The sequence below is a fragment of the Poecilia latipinna genome, unplaced genomic scaffold (genome assembly GCF_001443285.1).
Source record: "Poecilia latipinna isolate Pla-1442-1.1 unplaced genomic scaffold, P_latipinna-1.0 Scaffold1258, whole genome shotgun sequence".
NCBI lineage: Eukaryota > Metazoa > Chordata > Actinopteri > Cyprinodontiformes > Poeciliidae > Poecilia > Poecilia latipinna.
The window spans coordinates 14,122-34,145 of record NW_015113874.1 but is presented as its reverse complement, the minus strand read 5'-3'; the positions used below and the strand labels follow the sequence as shown (position 1 = coordinate 34,145).

The window sequence follows — 20,024 nt, the reverse complement described above, 5'->3', positions numbered from 1 at the left end:
GCTACAGTTACATGCATGTGCATATCTTAGTGCAATGATGTGTGAATATACAAACATGGCTGCTTGTGTGACTTTCTGTATGTGGTTTGTTGCTCTTTAGAGCGGGAGGTAAAATAAAATGCAAGGATAGATCAAATCTGAAAGATTGAATTTTTCCATTCCCTCCTTTTTTTCAGATTGCATTTAAAATTTCAGGGTTGTGTTGGTACTGGTCCTAAAGAAAACACTCCCACAAAGTTGCTCCATGTCACAGAGATTTTAACCAGGTTTAAGCACCTAAGATGAAGCAGAATGTCCCTTTTATGTGCGTTGAATAGACTCCAGACTTTTTCACAAACACATTAGAAGGTCTTGACCTCAGCAGCTTCAACTGCAGGTTGTTTAAGGTCACCAGTAGTTCAGCTGTTAACATACGGCTACTGTGTACCACTGTCTGTCTCTTTGCCTCAAAGAAAAGTGTTGAAAACATCTTGGGTGTCACTTTTTTGTTTATATCTATGCTGTGTGTATTTAAGCAAGTATATGTGTATTTGTGCCGATTCATATGTAGCTTTTAGGCTCACATGTGTATTCCTTAATCTCTAGTTGTGTGTGTATGAGTGTGTCCAGGCTAAATGCACCTTTGTGTTCTCTCAGCTGGCATCAATCAGAGTGTGTGTGGAGCCCAGTAGCTGCCAACAATGAAGTCCTTCAGCGGACCAGGAGCCTTTTATCAATACACCCACACTTTCAGAAAGCCCCCCTGAGCAGGGTGGTTTGGGACATGTTTGTGTATGTCTTCAGAGTGATGAAGATGTGTTTTCGGCTGTTGAATAGAAGAAGGAATGCTACAAAATAAAAAAGAAAAATTGTTTAAATGGCTCTGGATAGTCGGATTTTATAACTCTAAGGCATATTGAATGGTTACAAAAACAAGAACATTGCCACAAAGTGATGTAAAAACAGCACATTTAAGAAAGGTGGGCATATGGATGTTTTTTTGTTTTGAAAAGTTGAGGTTTAGCCTCAGTAACGGTTTGAATTTAACTCCCTCACAATCTAACAAATGAAGGAATTTGTGGTGAAACCATGAAGCTGTGAAAGCATTCTGCTCCTGAGGCTGGCAGCTTTGCTAAGCTTAAACATGGTAGTCAAAATAGTCTTATTTTATCCACTAAAAGCTCCCTCATAATGGGAGAGCTATTTCACAAGATTTGGCTTGAAAATTTAATATTTCAAAAATCTGCTAAAAACCAACTGTTAATGACTCTTATGAAACTTACTGTACTTTGTTTGAAGATGCAGAAATATTATTTTTGAGCTGTTAAAGTACTGACCCTGCATACCAGAGCTGGACTGGTTATTAAGTAAGAATTAGACTGTTGGTAACTTAACTTATTGAGATTGTTTTTCTTAATGCATGTAAATTTTAAATGTACATAATATCCTAAATGCTCTTAGATTTCATAGCTTTAATTTTCTGAAACTTGCAGAAACTTATTTTTGTAATGATCCTGCTACCAAGTTCAGAAGTTTAAAGCTTTGGCTCAGACCGTTCCCAGATAGTTTCCATTGCACTATAAATGGACACATTTTTAGTGAACATATGATTCCATCTTTTTCAGTTATGATTATATATTTTGAAGTTTTTTTATGTATTTTATTTTATGACTAATAGGAGGGCCTTGTTGGCCATGTCTTTGCTCTGTCTGCTGGTATTTTATTTTAAAAAGTTCTTTAAGGATAAAGGTAAAACCGTGCATTTGAAAGCTCTTGAGGATTTGCCGAGATAGCCTGTAAACATATACAAATTCCTGAAACATGTCAGCCTTCTTTAGGCTTTTATATTCTTTGTTGGGTGTATTTTTATGGGTTATGTGGAAGGTGTGAGTGACACAGCACCTACGGATGACCCCAGCCACATTGACTTTCTGAGGTTACCACAGGAATCAAGGGGAAGTGAACTGGTGTTTTAACCTGTGTTTGTAGCTTAGTATTACGTAAATAGAAACGGCTTACTTTGGCAATTACTTCTCCATCCTGGTACACAGACACATGCACAGACACACACACACATTCACACACAAGCATTACCTCTTTAAGTCTTTGCTTTCTGTTTTCCTAGGATCAAATGCCAGGTTCTGAATCCATTTGTCAAACAAACGGCTGGTGTACGTTGGCACTTTGGCCTGCACATCACTAATTTCTCTGAACACACAGTCGTCCATTAGTCCCAGATCTGCTTTCACCTCTTCTTTTTCACTCTCTGTCTGTTCATCTCTCTCATCCTCCTCCCTCATCTCCCGTTTCCCTCTTTCTCTTTGTCCAACTTGTCCTTTCTTGTTGCCTTGGTTTTCATACGTCTTGCTCTGTCATCACTTGTCCTTTCCACTCCACTCATCTCCACCTCTTTGTTGTTGCAGTGATGGAGGGAAAGAGGGATTGACCCCCCGTTATAGGTCAGATTCAGTTGCTCCCACAACGCCTAATTAATGCATTCATTTGTTATTTACCACAGTGTTCTGTAATTTAATCAAATTTAGAAGCTTTAGTTTTTTCTCCCTGTATGTGTATCTTAATCTTGCTTCTCTCCTCACTATGCAGTAGCTTCATAGAAATGTGACTGTTTTTGCATAGCCAACTGAATGCAAACACAAATCACCATGGTTGAAAAGGTGGAGACATATTTGTGCATCTGAAAAATGAATTCACCAACATTGGAATTGGATTCTCAGTTCTCAGAAAATTGAGGGTAAAAATTGGATAGCTACGTTTCTTTCCATAGATAAATCTTTTGTCATTAACCAGATGGCAACATATGCCATTATATCATTATAATGAAATTATGCATCTACTGATAGCTTTAATCACATCATTAGTATTATTTGAATTTCACAAATCACCTTTTCAGTCAAAAAAGTTTCAGTAACCAGCATAAATATCTTTCAGCTAAGTACATTATCATAATTAAGTTTGCTGATTAAGTTTTTCAGATTTCCAAAATCCCCATGTTCTTCTTTCCACAAGCATACTTCAATCTATTGGTTGAGGGAAAACATTCTTCTTTGTGTGATTTACATGTGTAATCAAGTGGAAACTACTAGCAGCTGTATCTAAGATTTCATATTAATCCCTACTTTGTGTTTTGATATATATTCCATCTTGTGAACCTCCAGAACTCCCAATTTTATAGTTTTGGATTTTGAAGAGAAAAATAATTTATGAGGTTTGAAAGTTTTACCAATGAATATACTGTGTTTAATTTGGGGATGTGGTGAGTGGCTGTTAAGAAATGGAATGCTGTGATGAAGTCATTTAGGATGAATTTAAGCAAACATCAACAGGAGTAAATCAGCCACCTGAGGGAGCAACCGGTGACAGTAATGAAGGAGCTGCAGCCTTGATGCATAAATCTGTTTGCACAGACTGTGCAGTCAACATTTCGAGCTTTTGGGGATAAATGTAAATGTTGTACAGAAAGTCACATTGACTTTAATTTATAGTTGTTTAGGAGAAAAAGTTGGAATTTATTTATGTATGCGTTTCTCTTTTTTGTAACAACAAATGTTGGGTTGATAATTTGAAAAAAAAGTTGATGTCCATTCATCCTCCTACTTGCTGAAGAAAATATGGAAATAAAAATGCTAAACATTATGTTTTTTGGTATAAATAGTGCCCTACAATATATTTTCAACATGAACATCCCTCTGGAGAACAAGGTTGTGTATTTTAGTATTACACATCAAGAAATTTAAAAAAAGAAACAAATATCTTATGACCATTATTTTTAACAGCAAGTAAAATGAGCGGTACAAGACAGGACAAATTGACCCTACATGACTGTAAATATATAACATTTGATGCATGTAAAATGGAGAAAAAAATAACAGCCTTTCTCAATCACAATCACAAGACCACACAATTTAGTTTCTGGTGGCAAAATTGGTTAGCATAAATCAAACTCTGAAGACTCACTTTTATTTTTACAAGCTAAGATTGGTAAAACCATACTGTTATTATGCAGTTACCTAAAATATAAGTGATAGTTTGTTTTCTATCATAATCTTTACCGTTGTCACAATATTACCACAGAATTTCACTATAAAATTCTGTTTCTGTATTGGCCTCCCCTGATTGTATGTGACTTATAAAATTGGATTCCTTAAGAATCAATAAAGATAAAATAAAGCTAAAAAAAATAAATATTTCAGACAGGTCCTTACACCTCTCCGTCTCCTCCAGGTCATTGCTTTGGCCGAGGCTGCAGAGGAGAACCGGGCGCTACTGGAGCAGGCTTTCGTCCGACTGCGGAGCTCCACTCACCTGCTGGTGCTGCTGCTGTCCCTGTGGCAGGGCCTGACCCCCGACCAGACTGCCATTCTGGAGGCCACCTTGCTGCCGCTGTTGCAGGACACACCGCAGCTGGTACACACACACACACACACACACACCTACAGGAGGCAATTAACATGTCAGTGTCCTTCCATCCATCTGTATCCTGCTCGGTAAACACAACCCCCAGCTTAAACACACACTCAAAACTTTTAAAATGTATTAAGTACCTCTGGTCTCTGAGGATTTCACACACACTCAATCACACACTAACGTGACTTCTCTCAACACTCACCTGTCAGCTCCACACTGTGAATGTTTTCTGCGCTACCTTTTTCTGAGTTCAGCGTTAAATCTGTTTGAGTGTGGTTTCAAGACAAATATGATGGAGTTTAGCTTGTTAATAAGAGTCAGAGTCTGAGTTTTGCTGTGGCAGCTCCTAGCTGTGATGAGTGTGTATTATGCATGTTACAAGAGACTTGGCTCTATAAACAGCTTTGTTGACAGAGCTCCAGCATTTATTGCAACCACACTGCAAAGGACCTCTTTTCCAATAGAAGCTGTGTATGTTTTTATTTTTTATTGGAATCATTTCCATTAGATTAACCACTTTTTTCAGTCCAGTAGCACTAATTGGAACAGGGATCATTGGGATCAAAGTTTTCATCCTAATGAACCATAATATCATGTTAAAGGTTTAATTGTGGTTGGTTTAGAAATTAAATTAAAGTGGTTAGGATTCCTTTTGTGATCCTCAGGCATGTAAGAGAACATGCCTGAGAAAGTAGCTAGATGCCAGTAAAACAAGCTATAAAACTTTTTTTACAATTACTGAACAATCTTAGTAAATTTTTGTGCAGTGTTCTAATTTTTATAACTGCCCATCTTTGGTTCGTGTCAGTGTGTTACATTTTCCATGACTCTGATCAGTTCCCTGGAGCTTTCATTACCAGTAAGTCTATTTCCAGAACTGTCTGTCTGTCCCAGCATTACACAGTCACATCAAAACAGCTGCATGTAAAGCATCTTACAAAACTAACAAAGGACGAGAGAGAATGATAAATTGTGGACAAAAATAAGTTAAGAAGGACAACTGATAAGCGTCGATGGACTTTGAAAATGTGTCTGTTTTTTTAACTTGGATTATTGGCATTAAGTGAATTAGTAATAATTAGGGTCACGTCAAGAACATTAAGGCAAACAGGTGGACTGACGAGCTATTTTCAGACAACACGACACACTGTGATGTGACTGTGTGCATAAAAATGTGATGATGTAATGATCATCATATATTTTGGCTTAAAATAGCTCTGAACTTTTAGCACGTTGGTTTATAATAACACAGGAAGCACCAAAATAAAAATGCATCAAATTATACACTGGACTTAAAGTGAAGGTTTCAAAATAATGAACAATGACTATAAATTAATGTGTTAAAGTGTATCAAATGCATGTACACAAACTGTAAATGGCAGGATTTGTAGTGGAGATGTGTCTTATCTAACATGGAATGACTATATGTTTTATCTGTTATTAATACAGCTACAAAAAAATGCAGTTAATCTTATTAGAAAATAAAGAATCTTCTGGATTTTTAGGGAATTATTTTGGTGCCAGTGTGAATCCACCTCAGCCCACTCTTGACTTTTGACCTTTTCTGTGACCCTGCAGGTGAGGTCAATGCAACTGAGTGCAAGTATGGGATTTCTTTAAGAGGGATAAATTCCTGGAATGTCACAAACATGAATAAAGTCAGAGAAGAGGATAGACGGCTAAAGTGCTGGATTAACAGAAAACAAAGAGGCGTGGAAGAGATAATGAGGAGGAGGAGAGAGACAAAAGAGAGGAGAGTTGAAGGAAAAGAAAAGACTTACTTTGCTTCTAGACTTCCAACAAGTTTTACAAGAAATTATTCCAACTTAAACTGTTACTGCAGTTACAAATGTTATCATTTTTGTCATAGATGAGGCCTGACATAGAGAAAATAATATTAGCTATCCATCTTTTCTCTAGTCAGATTTGGTTCACAGCTCATGGGCTGTTACCCTGAAAACAAAGATCTTGTCTCCTTAAAGGGATGAAGTAAAAAAATAAAAATAAAAAAAAAACATAATCTGAGTCTGTTTTGCAGCTAACTAAACATTTTTTTGTTCCAGACAAGCAGAAAAGCTGCTCTTTTCATAATTTCTCTTGCTTCAGTTTTTCACATCTGTGCTTGTCCTGCTTGTCTGTTCTTCATCCTCTTCCATCACTTCAAGTACCTGTTTCCTTCTCCCCACATCTTATTTCAATTATACCTTTTGCTGACATTTTAGATTTGTACCACATTTCTGTTTCCCCTATATCATTTAATCTTTGATATTCTCCATCCATTTCCCATGCCTTACTTCAGATCCATCTGTTCTCACCCTCATTTCTGTTTTCTAGATTCTTAATTTCTTTGCTGTTATTTATGATGTTTCTTTTATGATATTCTCTTCCTTCCTTATGCAGTTTACATTTTTCATGCAGTTAGTGTTTATATAAATATCTTTCTTGTTTTCCAGTCTTGCAAAAAACTATGATTGGAGTAGCAGATTTAAGCAGAAGGATATGAGCATCATTTCTTTAATCTTAGAGCTGCGTGCAGACTTTAGCAGATGCTGCCAGGTACTGGTTTTATAAAAATTAAGAATTGCATTTATTTACTTATTTTTTATGATGAATGTCCTTTCATATTACCATATTGGACACTTTGGCATCTAAATCCATTCAGACTGACACTGGTAAACCTTGTGGTCAGCCTTTTGTTACGCACACGTTTCCGTTGTTTATTTTTCAATCTCTGTGATTTTAGACAAATATTTGCTGCTGTGATGACTTTCCAAAGCTGTAAAATTCTTTCTATGAGTGTTTAAAACCACTATACAATGTTTTGGCAACTGTAAAGCTTTTAAATCCCTTAATCCCTTACACAGGGTTTCTATGAATGCTTAAATTCTTCCAGGCTGGATCAGAATGACTGTAAATTATAACGAGAATAAAGCACTAACACATATACTATAACAATAAAAACGATTTTTAGACATCCAATATATGATCCATAAGTGACACTTTCTCTAATTTTGTTCTGCTTAATCTTGGTAAATTAGACCTGTAATTCAGAACAAGGTTTATTTCTAAGCTTGTAATGTTACAATCACTTTTGCTCAAAGTCCCAATTTTCCTCACAGCTGCTTTCAGTCCCTTGTCATTTTATTTTCCTTGAGAGCTCCAATCCTGCAACTTTCTCTAATTTCTCCTAAATTTCTAGATTTATTTGTTCGGTGCGGGTTTCCCCGCCTAGTTGAAGCTATGCGCTTTTCTGCTACAATTCCTAAAGAGGTTTGGATCTAAAGATTTGACCATGCAATTATTGTTTTGCAGCATGACATCTTGCCAACTATGATGGTCTGACTGTAGATTGAAACCATCATAGTTGTCCTTGTAAGTAAAACCACAGGGCAATCAAACAATTCATTCTGCTGCCAATCAGTTTGATGAAAAATATCTGGCTATGTCGGGCTTGTACCACCTCATCAGGTGGTTCCAAAAAATAGGAACCAGCTCCAAACGCAGGATCTGCATATGAAGATGAATCTGACCGGGATTTACTGGAGAAAAACCACAGCTGTGGAATTTCTATTCTGTTCTCCTCTGCCTGGAAACCTGAGATGTGCAGGATATGTTTCCTCTTTCTAATGTCTTAAATTATGTCATATTGTTGTTTGTTTGTATTATAATATTGTCTATGGTTTTATGCTTTTATGTGATGCATCTCGTCTTTTTGAAGTTTTTCTTTTATTCTCAGTTCATTAGATATTTTTTCTGTAAAACACTTCTCATGAATACTGCTATATATAAATAATCTTGTCTCATCCTAAAATGTTATTTTATCAACAATCTGAACAAGCTACGTAATACCAAATCCTGTTTTGGTGTTACATAACCAAAACAAGCTATTTGATTGTCGATAAAATTTCCTCTTATCGACAATGAATGAAGCAATTATGTAATACCAAATCCTGTTTTTAAACATTCTTTCAGATAAAGGATTCCCCTCATTTAGTTAAAGTGAATGATGTTTCCCTTGGAAACAGACTGGATACATTGTTGTCACAGAAGCGTAACTCCGGTCTCCAAAATGACTTTCCCAGTCTTGATGGGGATGTCAGAACTGGGATATCGCTTTCTGAACCTTTACCTGTCTCTTTGGGAGCATTTCAGGATTGTTGCTATCCATGCCAGTTCAGCGACATTGCTGTCCCACCCAGGATTTTCCTCTGTGAGACGTGGTGTCCTGAATGTTTTTGTAATGCTTTTAGGTTTAGCAAATGTTTGAAAAGTAGAAAGTGGCATGATCAGGCCAGATGGGCAGTTGTTGTTTTTTTGGTGCATGAAACCAATATGTCAACATGTTTGACTTTTTTTCCTTGGTAACACAATAAATGTCTCCAATGGGCACTGAATGGGCACTTCAGAGGAAAATCTGCACTGACTCCTGAAGTACAGTTTTGGTCATATAGAGTTAAAGAACCTAACATGCATATTCAAAGCTCCCAGTAAAGTGTGCTTGCTGTGATTCAATAACAGGCAAAATTAAATCACTATTTTCCAGTTGCAATTAAGAATTAAATAAAATATAATAAAGGATTGGCCACCAAGTCCTACTATTTCCAATGAAATCTCAGAAGGAGTTGTTTTTATAGCTGCTTTTATTTATAGTTTGCTCATAAAATGGTGATTTCTTATAATCATTTGATCCAATACTTGTTAAAATTAATGTGCATTACCTTCTGTATAGTCTACAAGTTAAGACAATTTGTCTTCATTTCTTGTCCTACCCCTCAGTCCAAACCTGTTCTGCTTTGTTTGCTTCATCTCCCTCTGAGTGATGAATCCCAGCACTTCAGGCTTAAATATATTAAATATTGTTCAACAGTATGTGAAATGTTTGTGTCAGTGGGTGTGTGCTTCAGTCTGCCAAGTTTCCACAGAAACCTGCAGTTATTTTGTTTTAAGTATTTGATAATCTGGTGAGGTATTGTGATACAAACAGGTCACCCAACTCCCATCTGTCCTCCTCCCCTCTCATTTCTCTCTCTCTCAAGATTTTTCTCGTCTACTGTCCTCGTTATTATCTCTGATCGTTCTTCACCTTTCCACTCATCTTGTGCTCAGTCTCTAATATATCTTACCATCTCATCTCCTAGGCCTTTTACAACCATCTCTTTATGTCTGCTGCCCTTCATTTCTTTTTTTTTCTTTCTTTCTTTCTTTCTTTCTGTCAGTATCACTCTGTCACCATTATTACGGAGCTGATTACCTGTCATTATGGCTCATTACAGGTCAATCATTGTGGCGGCAGGCAGGGGAAGGAAGGAATGGAGGGTTTAGAAGGGGGAAGGGTACCTGTCAACACACCCTTTCCCCTCTAATACCTACATGCAACAAACACACACATTTTGCCTCTTACTTAAGATGAAAATGAACTTTTGAAAGTTGTTTTCTGTTTGACTCATAATGAGTTTTTTCTAATGTCTCACAATTCAAGACTTCCCAGGAGGACAATGGGTGCAAATGCAGTAGTATATAGTCAAATTTGTCTCATTTTACTCATTCTTCTGTTGGTCTTTGCACATCTAAATTTGTGTTGTTAAGGTAACAGCCTCATAAACTTAAACTGAGCAATCTGTTTTCACAAAGACACTTATAAGCTTGTTGGAGGATTCCAAGGCATTTACAAGTGAAAAAGGAATATCTGGACCTTGGAGGGGATATTGGGTCTCCATGTGCAAGGAGATCTTTAAAGGAATGTGTCCAGAGTTGAGTCTCATCAAATATCCAAACCACCTCCACTGACTCCTTTTGCTTAGGAGGAGCAGCAGCTCTCCTCTGAACCCCAACCAGATGAACCTCCTCTGAACCTTCACCCTGTCAATAAGGCCTAGCCCTACAGAGGAAGTTTATTTCAGACTCTTGTATCCAGGATTTGTTTGTGATGTGATCCATCTCACTATCATACTGTATATGAAGGTCCAACCTGTCTATCATAGTAAGGGAAGAACACCTCAGTCCAGCAATCCTCTGAATAAAGCTCATTTTGGCCACTTGTATCTGGGAGTTAGTTTATTTATTTTTCTTTTTTGAGTCATAATCCATATCTCATGACCTTAAATGAGGGTTGGAATGTACAACAACCGAAAAATTGAGTTTTTTTTTTTTTTTTTTGGCTCTCCTTTTTGTTCACCAAAACAAATTGGAGCAGCACTCACTTTGCTGCAGACAAAACCCCAATCCTTCTGTCCATCTCCCCTTTCCATCCTACCAACACTCATGAAAGCAACATGGAGATCCTCACTGGTCTGACTTCCTTCATCACTGGTGTTTGGAAACTTGTTTTACTTTATTGTGCTTTTTTCTTTTATTATAATTTTTAAAACATAAACATCACAAAATCCAAGTAAAGGTTACATTAGTCGCAGATAGTCATTTAGACCATCATGTTACTCTTATATTTGTTGCAGTGCTAACACACACACATTATCTCTCTCTGTGATCCATGTTAAATGTTCCTCCTGTTTCATCAGGGCTGGGAGGAGAGCTGTGATGCGGCTGTCTCTCACCTTCTCCGGAGCTGCTTGTCGCGAAGCCCCAAGGACCAGGCCACTTCTCTGGCCCAGGCAGGCGGCCCCGTGCTGGGCCTTCCCCAAGACACCACCCGCCTCAAGAAACACATAGCCCTGCTCTGTGATCGCATCGGGAAGGGAGGCCGGCTCACCCTGGCCTCTGAAGCTAATGTCCAGATCCCTGCACAGATTCAGAATCTTGCTGCTCCAGGTGAGTAAGAAGGGGAAGATAAAGAGGAGGATGAAATGAAATTAGATGGGCAGCTAAAGCAGATATAGTGACTGTAAACTTTGATGTTGATGATAGTTAATCATGCAAGGTTTTCTGTTGTAAAAATGTGAATTTGTGGAATTTTTTTTCTTGGTAGTGAAACATATTTTGCACATTTAGGTGTACCAGCAGCAAAGTGAAAGGCATGCACGTTTACACAACATCAATTATGACAACAAAGACAAAAGAGACTTTACAGTAACTGCAAATTTACAACATTGGAAAAACATTATTAGAATTGGTATATACAAATTCAAGAAATATGCAACTGGGTTGGACAATTTTCTAGATTTTCTAAGTTTTTATTCTAAGTAATGACTTAAAAATGTTTACAAAATATGTTTAAATATGTTGTTGTTTTGTATGTGTAAAACAACCAAATGCTAAATTTTAAGAACCCTATAATTTATTACTTAGTGGGCTTATTTATAAGACATATCTCATAAATAATTAAAATTAAGTGCCCTGCACTCTTATTACAACTCTAGCATAAATTCCTGTTGCTTTTTTCAAAAATACCGTTAAATAATAGGTTAAAAATTACAGTATTTGCATGTATGAAAGGAGTGACTGAGTGTTTTTTTGTTTTTTTTTTAATCATGGAGTCTTGGACTTCATTTTGGGCTTCTACCAAACTTCACACACACATACACACACGGAGCGCAGCAGTAAACAGGCTTCTCAGATCTTGCTTTCTCTCCCGCCTGTAAACATACACACTTGTTTGCTTTTCCAACAACACTTACGGAAATCGTTTCCCCTCTCCAAGACCACAACCACACAAAAAGAGACATGTACACACTGGGGATACAACACATGAAGTTGCACTTCACTGGCAGGAAGTGTGTGTGTCGGTGTTAATGTGTTTCTGGTAGTTTCCTGGAAATAAAAACCGCCTGAACAGAACCGCCTCATGCAACAAAATCATCAGCAGTATGTTTAAAATGAGCCAGTAGCAGCTGGAAGCTTTTGTTCTTAAGTGCTGTAATTAACACAGATGAACAGAATTAATTCATCCAAGAAACATTCTCATTATCATAATTGTATGTTTTAAATCAACTATTTATCAATGGATTAGTACAAATCAACTTCCATAAGTTGGTTTAACTATTTATTTACTAATGTTAAAGGAATAGCTCTTTTTTATTAGTTTGACTGCGTAATAATATATAATTTTAGCAGAACTTTAAATTAGCTTTTTTTTTCATTCTCACTGAGGCACTAAAACTTATACAATGGATCAGATGTCTTACACAGCTCTAGAGCAAAGTTCAAACATTTAATTTCCAGAAGAGGTAGTGAAGAATAAATCCCTTCAAAACTGGTTGTAAATTACACCCCAAAAATGTAATTTTATGCCTATAATTACTTGTTACTAAGAGGCTCAAATATTTAAAAATAAAGAAGGAACACATATAGCTATAATATATATATATCTATCTCCTTAAGTTGTTGTTTTCTGAGGTGATAGAATAAAGTTAGATTGATTGCTCCTTGTTTGGATGTGACATTCAGTTTGTAGCTTATTTTCTTTGAGGCTCCAATTATTTGTGTGTGGACAAAAACCTGTTTTTCTATTTCACCAGGGTGTAACGAGATCTTGACTTCCAAGATCTCTCAATTTTAAAACATATTTTGTCTCATGACCACTAGCCGGTTGCAGTCAGCCTGGCTTCACCTGATGAAGTTTTGATAGAAGATATCCTAAATACTCTTAAATCCTTTGTTTGCCAGCTTTTTATGTTTCCAACGGGAGTAACAGACAACATACAAACAACATGTGAGGGCAGCCAAACTGTTTAGATGCTGAAGGAGGCAGAAGGAATCGCTATAACAACCAGTGGCTGTTCGTCTAGTGGTTTGCTGAGCTACATCACAATCGCAGCTCATGCTGAAAAATGTTCTACTGTAGACCATACATAGTGAACCACTGTTCCTATGATGAAGAGATAAAAGGAAATGTTGAGTTTGTGGCAAAAATCAATAAAAATTGCAGCATAAACTTGATTTAGTAACATTAAAATCCCGTCTCATTCTTGTTAACTCGGTGTCGTGTTTCGACTTGTTTTGTGAGTTTTAGGTATCGTCACACCCCTTACCGCTGCATACTGCTAAACAAGGCACTTTTCTTTGAAATACTATAATTATTATTGGTTGGCGTTGTAGCAGCATACTGCGCTGTGATTGGTTCTTTCCCACACAACTGTTGGTCCGTCTTCTGTTGGCAGCATCAAAAAAATAAGGTAGACTGGGACCACCTTCACTCGCCATTCGATTCTCACTTGGATTGTAATCTCGATTTTCAGAATCTATGCTCCAGAGTGTCTTTTGCTTGAGTATTAATAACTAATATTTTCTGAAAAACAGTAAAATATCTCATTTCTGGAGATAATCACAAAGCAACGAGCACGTAAAAAACATACTCCTTACTTCTGTGGTGTAGTAAATGCAGTTGGGAGGAGATAAAGATAGGGTGGCTTTTTATCTTTTTTTTTCTACCCGAAGCCAGAGAAGTCACACACTTTCCCCTGTCAGTCTGAATCACTGACTGAATTAAGATATTTTCCATCTCTAGGGGGCCGGCAGCAAAATGACAGGGTTGTGTTTTTTTGTCTGAGTTTTTCAGTTATTTCAGGCGGTTCTCATTTTCCTTTTCTGTTACATTCGCGCCCAAACCAAAAGCATAAAGCTTACTAATGTAATTTTAAAATTATTAGTCAACTTATTGTCAGTATTAATTACAGTGAGCATTTTTATTCCACCTCGATGACACATTGCCCTCCTCTGATCTTTTAAGTGTATTTTCTCATGTCGTGCCTTTTGAATGTAATACTTTTTTAAACTTTATTTCAAGGGATTTTCCCCCAGTTAATAAAGTCACAGTCCATTTGAAGCGAGCACGCACATTTTCTCCTATCCACACAGGCTATTTTCACTTTCTTCCACTGGTAGCTGTGGTTTGGGTCCAGCATCTATTTCAGAATTAAAGAGAGGGGAGAAGATGGGCAACGTTTATGCGTCCTTCACTATTTGCATACACATACATGTATCTGTGCATGGATACGTGAGGGTCGGCACAGGAAACTACATGTAATGTGTTTAAGTGTAGGTCATGTTATGTGTGTAATTCTGAGCAGCTGTCTGTGTTCTGTCTGTGTGGGGTTTCCAAATTGTAGAGTTCTCCTCCACATCGCTATATATAAATCAGCAGGGTGCTATTTTAGGGGAGAATTCGCCACTACCTGAGGTTCATCATTCAACAAATCCAACCAATGTCACCATTATGTCAATAACCTGCTTAGAGAATATTAGACAATATTCAGCTCATGATATATCCATATCCTGTGTGTGAGATACGATTTACAGCTACACACTTCCTAAATTTTGATCTGTGCCTTCAAAAGCAGGTTAGAGCGGGTACGGCACATGAGTCGACGTGTGGACACGTGGGTGTATGAACATGTGTGCCTTGAGGGGGGACTGAAAAAGCGTAAAGCCCACAGCCAAATTGCCGGTAACCACAGTAGCACAGTGTCACCCCCATCTTCAAACCACAGCCCAGAATAAAGCTGGAATGCTCTGGTGTGTCCGCATTTCAGACCAAAACAGACCCGTCTTTTGGAAGCAGCTTAACCCCTGAAACAGCCTGTCCAGAGTTGCTCTAAAACTGTCTCAAAGTTGTCACGCATTGGTTTATGCAACTTGTAATGTTCCGAACGATCAAACATGGATCACGGCTTTTGATGTGACCGTAACTGTGCTTCGCAGATATCATTTAAAGCAATTAAAATCTATTGGGATTGATATTGTGATGGAAATAGCTACTCATAAAACATCTAATGATTTCTCATTTTTCTTTTACTCCTTCTCTTGCAACTTATTCAAATATGGGAGACTTTGTGATTTAATCAACATTTTTCATGTCACAAAGAATATTTGAATGAATTTTATACAGCAGAACTGAATAAAGACTTGAATATGTTATAGGTTTTCTATGATCTATTGGTTAAGTAGGGTGGAAGTCTCCAGGGAAGACATTTGCATTTTGCAACCCACAGGCCACATCAAGTCTTTAGAAGTTATATTGTTTCATATGAAAATTGGATATTAAATTTTGTTGTGTTAAAGTGTTACATTTATGTTCAAATATTCTACACATTCTACTTTTAATTTAAAAATTAACAGTTTGTCTTTTTGAGTCTTAAATTTCCTGGATTCCATATTTGAATGTGCATTCTTGTGTGCAGTGCAGTGTTGTAAGTTGGCTCCACACCAGTACACAAACAAAGATGCTCATTTGTCTGAGAAAAGTAATGTTATGCTTAAAACATGAGCCTTGACCTAAAAAACTGCCTGGACAGGAAGCAAGGTGGCAGCAACTTTTGTAACCTGTTAAACTTCGATGCTTTTGTCATTTCATGTAATTTCTTACAAAAATTATTTTTATACCTGTACTAATATGAGAAATTAAAATCTATCTATACATATCTTGTTTGTGATGCTAGTATAACAACTGGTTGTAGTTTTGTTTTAAATCCTAATAATAATTACTGTGATGGAAGCAATTACTGCCACTACATCTCCTAACAATAATTGTACTGTGTAAAGCTGCTAATAACCTGTCTACAGTTGAATATAGACATTAGACCTGCCAAAAGAAATATAGAAATGCACTAAACTCTGACCAGATGACAAAATACCTGCTATTTACAGGAAGCAAAAGAGTCGGAGGAATGTGTGTGAGGTTAGCCGTAGGATAAGGCTTATATGCGATGTGATTTTACTATTTTTTTTTCAGCATAAGCTGCTCCAGAGGTGACTAATTTCCTTACCTGATGTTGATGTTAAGCCTTGGTTAAAACAGACACCCTCATATGTACCATTGAACTGTACGACAGTGTTAAAAAAAAAACAACTTGCCCTGGAAAAACACCTGCCCAATTAGGAGTGAGGCCTATCCCGTTTCAAACAACTGACGTTGAGTGTGTGGCTGTGTGTGTGTGAAGCCACAAGCTGTGGTCTCACCAAAGGGAACAAGATTGGCTTTAAAAAAGACCAGGATAAATATTAGAGAGGGCTTACCATAATCTTAACACACACAAATGTAGACGCAGAGGGGGAGATGGAGACACACACACATTCTCAGACACCTTAAGGTAGACTTGATGGCAGACACACATGCACGCTCTGTCTCGTAAATGCACACATACACAATGGCACAGTGTGTGCTGTGCACGTTAACTGAAAATACCCTGAAACTGGACACAATGCTAAGGGATCAGAGGAAATCAGGGGAAGGGTGGGATAAGATGGGGAGAGAAGGAGGGACTGAAGAAATGTGAGGAAAAGCCCAAGAGCCAGGCTAAAAGAATAAAAGAGGATAGATGACGAAGTAGAACGAGAGAGTTGAGGTATAGATTGAGAAGCAGGTAGAGAAAAAGTCTCAAAGTGTTGAAAGACACAAGCAGAAGAAGTAAGGATGGGAGGCAGCAGGAGACAGAGGGATGAGGGGAGGAGGAGACTGTAAGATGGGGTAGAGAGGGCGAGACAAGGCGTCCAATTCATCGGCCTCAGGAGCTCCTTAAATCCAGACTGATCCAGGGGATTCTGCTGGGGATTTTTATCTCACACATACACAAAATCACACAATCACAACGTCACACATCCTAGTTCACACACACACACGCACGCACGCACGCACGCACGCACGCACGCACGCACGCACACACACACCACATGTCCATCCAAACACTTGTTCAGAGCTACGCTTATATTCTTCTGAAATTGGATCTAATCTTTGCGTTATCTTTACGTATTCTTTTAGAAATATACAAACAGTGCAGAGAAAACATGAGTGTTTAAAATCAGTTTTAAGGAAAAAAATGATCCACAAAAAAGGAAGATGTCAAGTTCTGAATCAAGTTCTTCTAGGAACTTTATAAAAAACATGAAGCTTTTTTATGTGTCAATTGTTGGTATGTTTATTTATTTATTAAATAATTAAACGAATTTGTTATTATATGTTGTTTCCGTCATATAGACATTGCTGTTTATATGACATTAAATAAACCCAAACTTTTACAACTACTGGTTAAGACACATTGTAAAACATTGAAACAAAAATAGACTGGATTAAAACAAAGGGTAAATAGCAACTTGAATCATCCCAATTAAAGTTTAGCTCTGAACCAAGGAGAGAAGAAATTTATCTCAGGACTTTTAACTTCTCCTTTGTCTGTGTAATCAGAAAGCAAACAGTCTGAATTTTGTTCATGTCTGGAACATAAATTACTTATTTTGATAAATTACATGTTTTGTCTAGAGAACAACTGATTAGGCTATGTGAATCTTAAAGCAGGCGTTGAAAAGTTTTAAAAGGCCTTTAAAAACCTTGTTTTTTTTTTCTTATGTACCCACAATTAAAATAACTGTTTTAAAATTGCTTCTTACTTTGAGGCACTTTTTTCTACCAACCTAATTATTTTAGCAGCTTAGGGGATAACATTTGCAGCCTAAGTGTAATTTTAGTTTTACAATATACCCACTTGAAAAGATTTTCTAAATGTTTTGGATTTTGCAACGTCAGCTTGTTGGTAGAAGGTTGATGAGCTGCTGAAAACCTGGTAAAACAAGAAAACAAAGATCTTGTGGTGCCTGTCTTCTGTGAAGATGTTCCACTTCTTTCAGCTATGTCATTAAGACATGTACCTATTATATCATAGTATGTAAGTATTATTGTTTATGTTTTACTCACAGGAGGTGTTGAGCCAATAGCAGAGGTTTCTGGTGATGGGGAGGAGCTGGAACCTGCACAAGAAATGACCAAATTCATCAAGAAGAAACCGTCGAAGAAAGTCAAGAAAGGTAGGAACATGTAGTCCTCTGTAAGTTGATTTTCTACTTTTCTTTGCAGTTAAATACTTACATTTTTCTCCATTTATAGGTCATTCTATCAAACCAAATAATCTTAAAATTCATCAGAACTTCATTCTTAACAGATGACAATAAATCCTGACCAGAGCCTTGACGCTACCTGTTCAGTGTCTGTACAATGTTATATCATGTTCCTCATTGTATCAGACAGTGTTATACCTCTCACTGCTGTCAATCAAATTCAGCAAAAACCTTATATGACTGAACCTTATATGAATCAGCTGATCTAACGTTTATGCTTAAAGAAATGTTTAAATGAATTAGCTTGTGTTGAGTCGCTGAGATTGATTACTAACATGTTCCTTTTCATTTTAGCCGTTTTTTACCCTTGAGTTAAAATTTAATCATCGAGAGAAACACCTGTGTACTGTAAAACAAATGAAAAAAAGTTTCATATTTAAAATCATGTAAGTACAAAATCCATACAGAGAAGGATGGAGCATACATTTTAGACACTGTAAAATTTTAAATGGTTCAAAAGAAAGGAAGGCGCAAGTTTAATTTAAGTACCTCATGTTGATATAAAGCAGAGATAACTGCTTGGATTTTTATTATTGTCTATTTTTGTTTTGTTTTGTTTTTTTTTTTCCAGTGGAACAATTGTGACTGCCAAAAACAACCTGCAAATGACCACATTAGGTCAACTGTGTTTCCATGACAATAAACATCACAAAGCTGGAGAGATGCATCTGGAACATTCATTATGAAATATTACAAGTGTTGTGCCTATCACAGAGCCTTGAGGGATGCTTTTTCAATAAGAGGGATTTTCTTTTTCTCATATAAACATGTTACTTGTTACATGTTACCTGTAAGATTCTCTGCCATTCTTGATAATGAGCCTTTTTGTTGTTGTTTTTCATCATGGTCAAAGTCTGTAGTTGCAGGGAGGTCTCTGAAAGTATTTGTTATGCTTTTATGGCACAATTGTGATACATCTGGCTAAACATTGTTATTAATTTACACCACTTTTTATTAGTTAGCATCTATTGTTTTGTTTGCAGTTGTACAAACCTTTTGAGTAAAATGTTTTTAAAAAACAGTTTTATGGACAGGATATTTCTGAAATCATTTGAAGAGAAGAAAAACTGTCTTCACTTTTACAGGCATATACTAAGCAGGTCTGTTCCCACTGGCGTTTGTTTAAATTGGATCACACTCACATCCTCAGTTGGATTTCTGTGGCCTGTGATTGCCACTTGTATATTTTCATCCATACTCTTCTTTCAGTCTGCTCTTCCATCTGTCAGTTTGATTGAATCACATTAGATCAGAAAGGCAGATATCTTGGTCTGTGTTCAATTCTTAAGTGAGTTTTCTTCTCATATTTATTTCCATTTCCGTCTCTGATTTTTGTCTTCTTTTGTAGGGTTTAATCTCTTTTAGTGTATTACTAGTTTATATAATCCTGAAAACAATAACCAGATGTCGTAGATATACACAGGATTCTAAAAGCATAAACATACGTAAAACAAAGTAGATCTTCTTTGCTGGCTCCTGCCTCTAAGACTCACACACACAGAAACACACTACTACCACAAAGGGGCTTCTAGTGTTTTATGATGGTTTGTCTTGCCTTAACACGAGCAGATTCTCTTTGATGGGCTCTACTTTCATTAGTGCCTGGTTTGTCTGTGTGTGCTAGATGTGCACATGTGTGTGGTTAATCCACTCAGGCGTCACCGCTAATGAGAAGGGGAGGTGTGGGAGACACTGAGAATGCGACAGGAGGATCATTAGATACACGCAAATATACAAAGTGTACATCGAGGCAGCACATCAGTGTGCGGAGTAAGTTCTCAGATTTCACATGTGTATCTTTCACTGAGCTTCCATTTGCTGTGCTGTTACCTTTTTGATAT

General features: G+C 37.1%; 1 protein-coding gene across 2 annotated transcripts in view; it reads left to right on the top strand.

Moving 5' to 3' along the window:
• bbs9 (Bardet-Biedl syndrome 9) overlaps positions 1 to 18,842 on the top strand; it is a 93,197-nt gene extending 74,355 nt beyond the window's left edge. For both annotated transcript variants that reach the window (XM_015054537.1, XM_015054536.1), the window contains 4 exons: positions 4,222 to 4,404; positions 10,920 to 11,169; positions 17,986 to 18,093; positions 18,755 to 18,842. In XM_015054537.1, coding sequence (XP_014910023.1) covers positions 4,222 to 4,404; positions 10,920 to 11,169; positions 17,986 to 18,093; positions 18,755 to 18,768 — 555 coding nt within the window. In that variant the 3' untranslated portion in view covers positions 18,769 to 18,842. The remainder of the gene's footprint in view (positions 1 to 4,221; positions 4,405 to 10,919; positions 11,170 to 17,985; positions 18,094 to 18,754) is intronic.
• Positions 18,843 to 20,024: the final 1,182 nt, after the last annotated feature.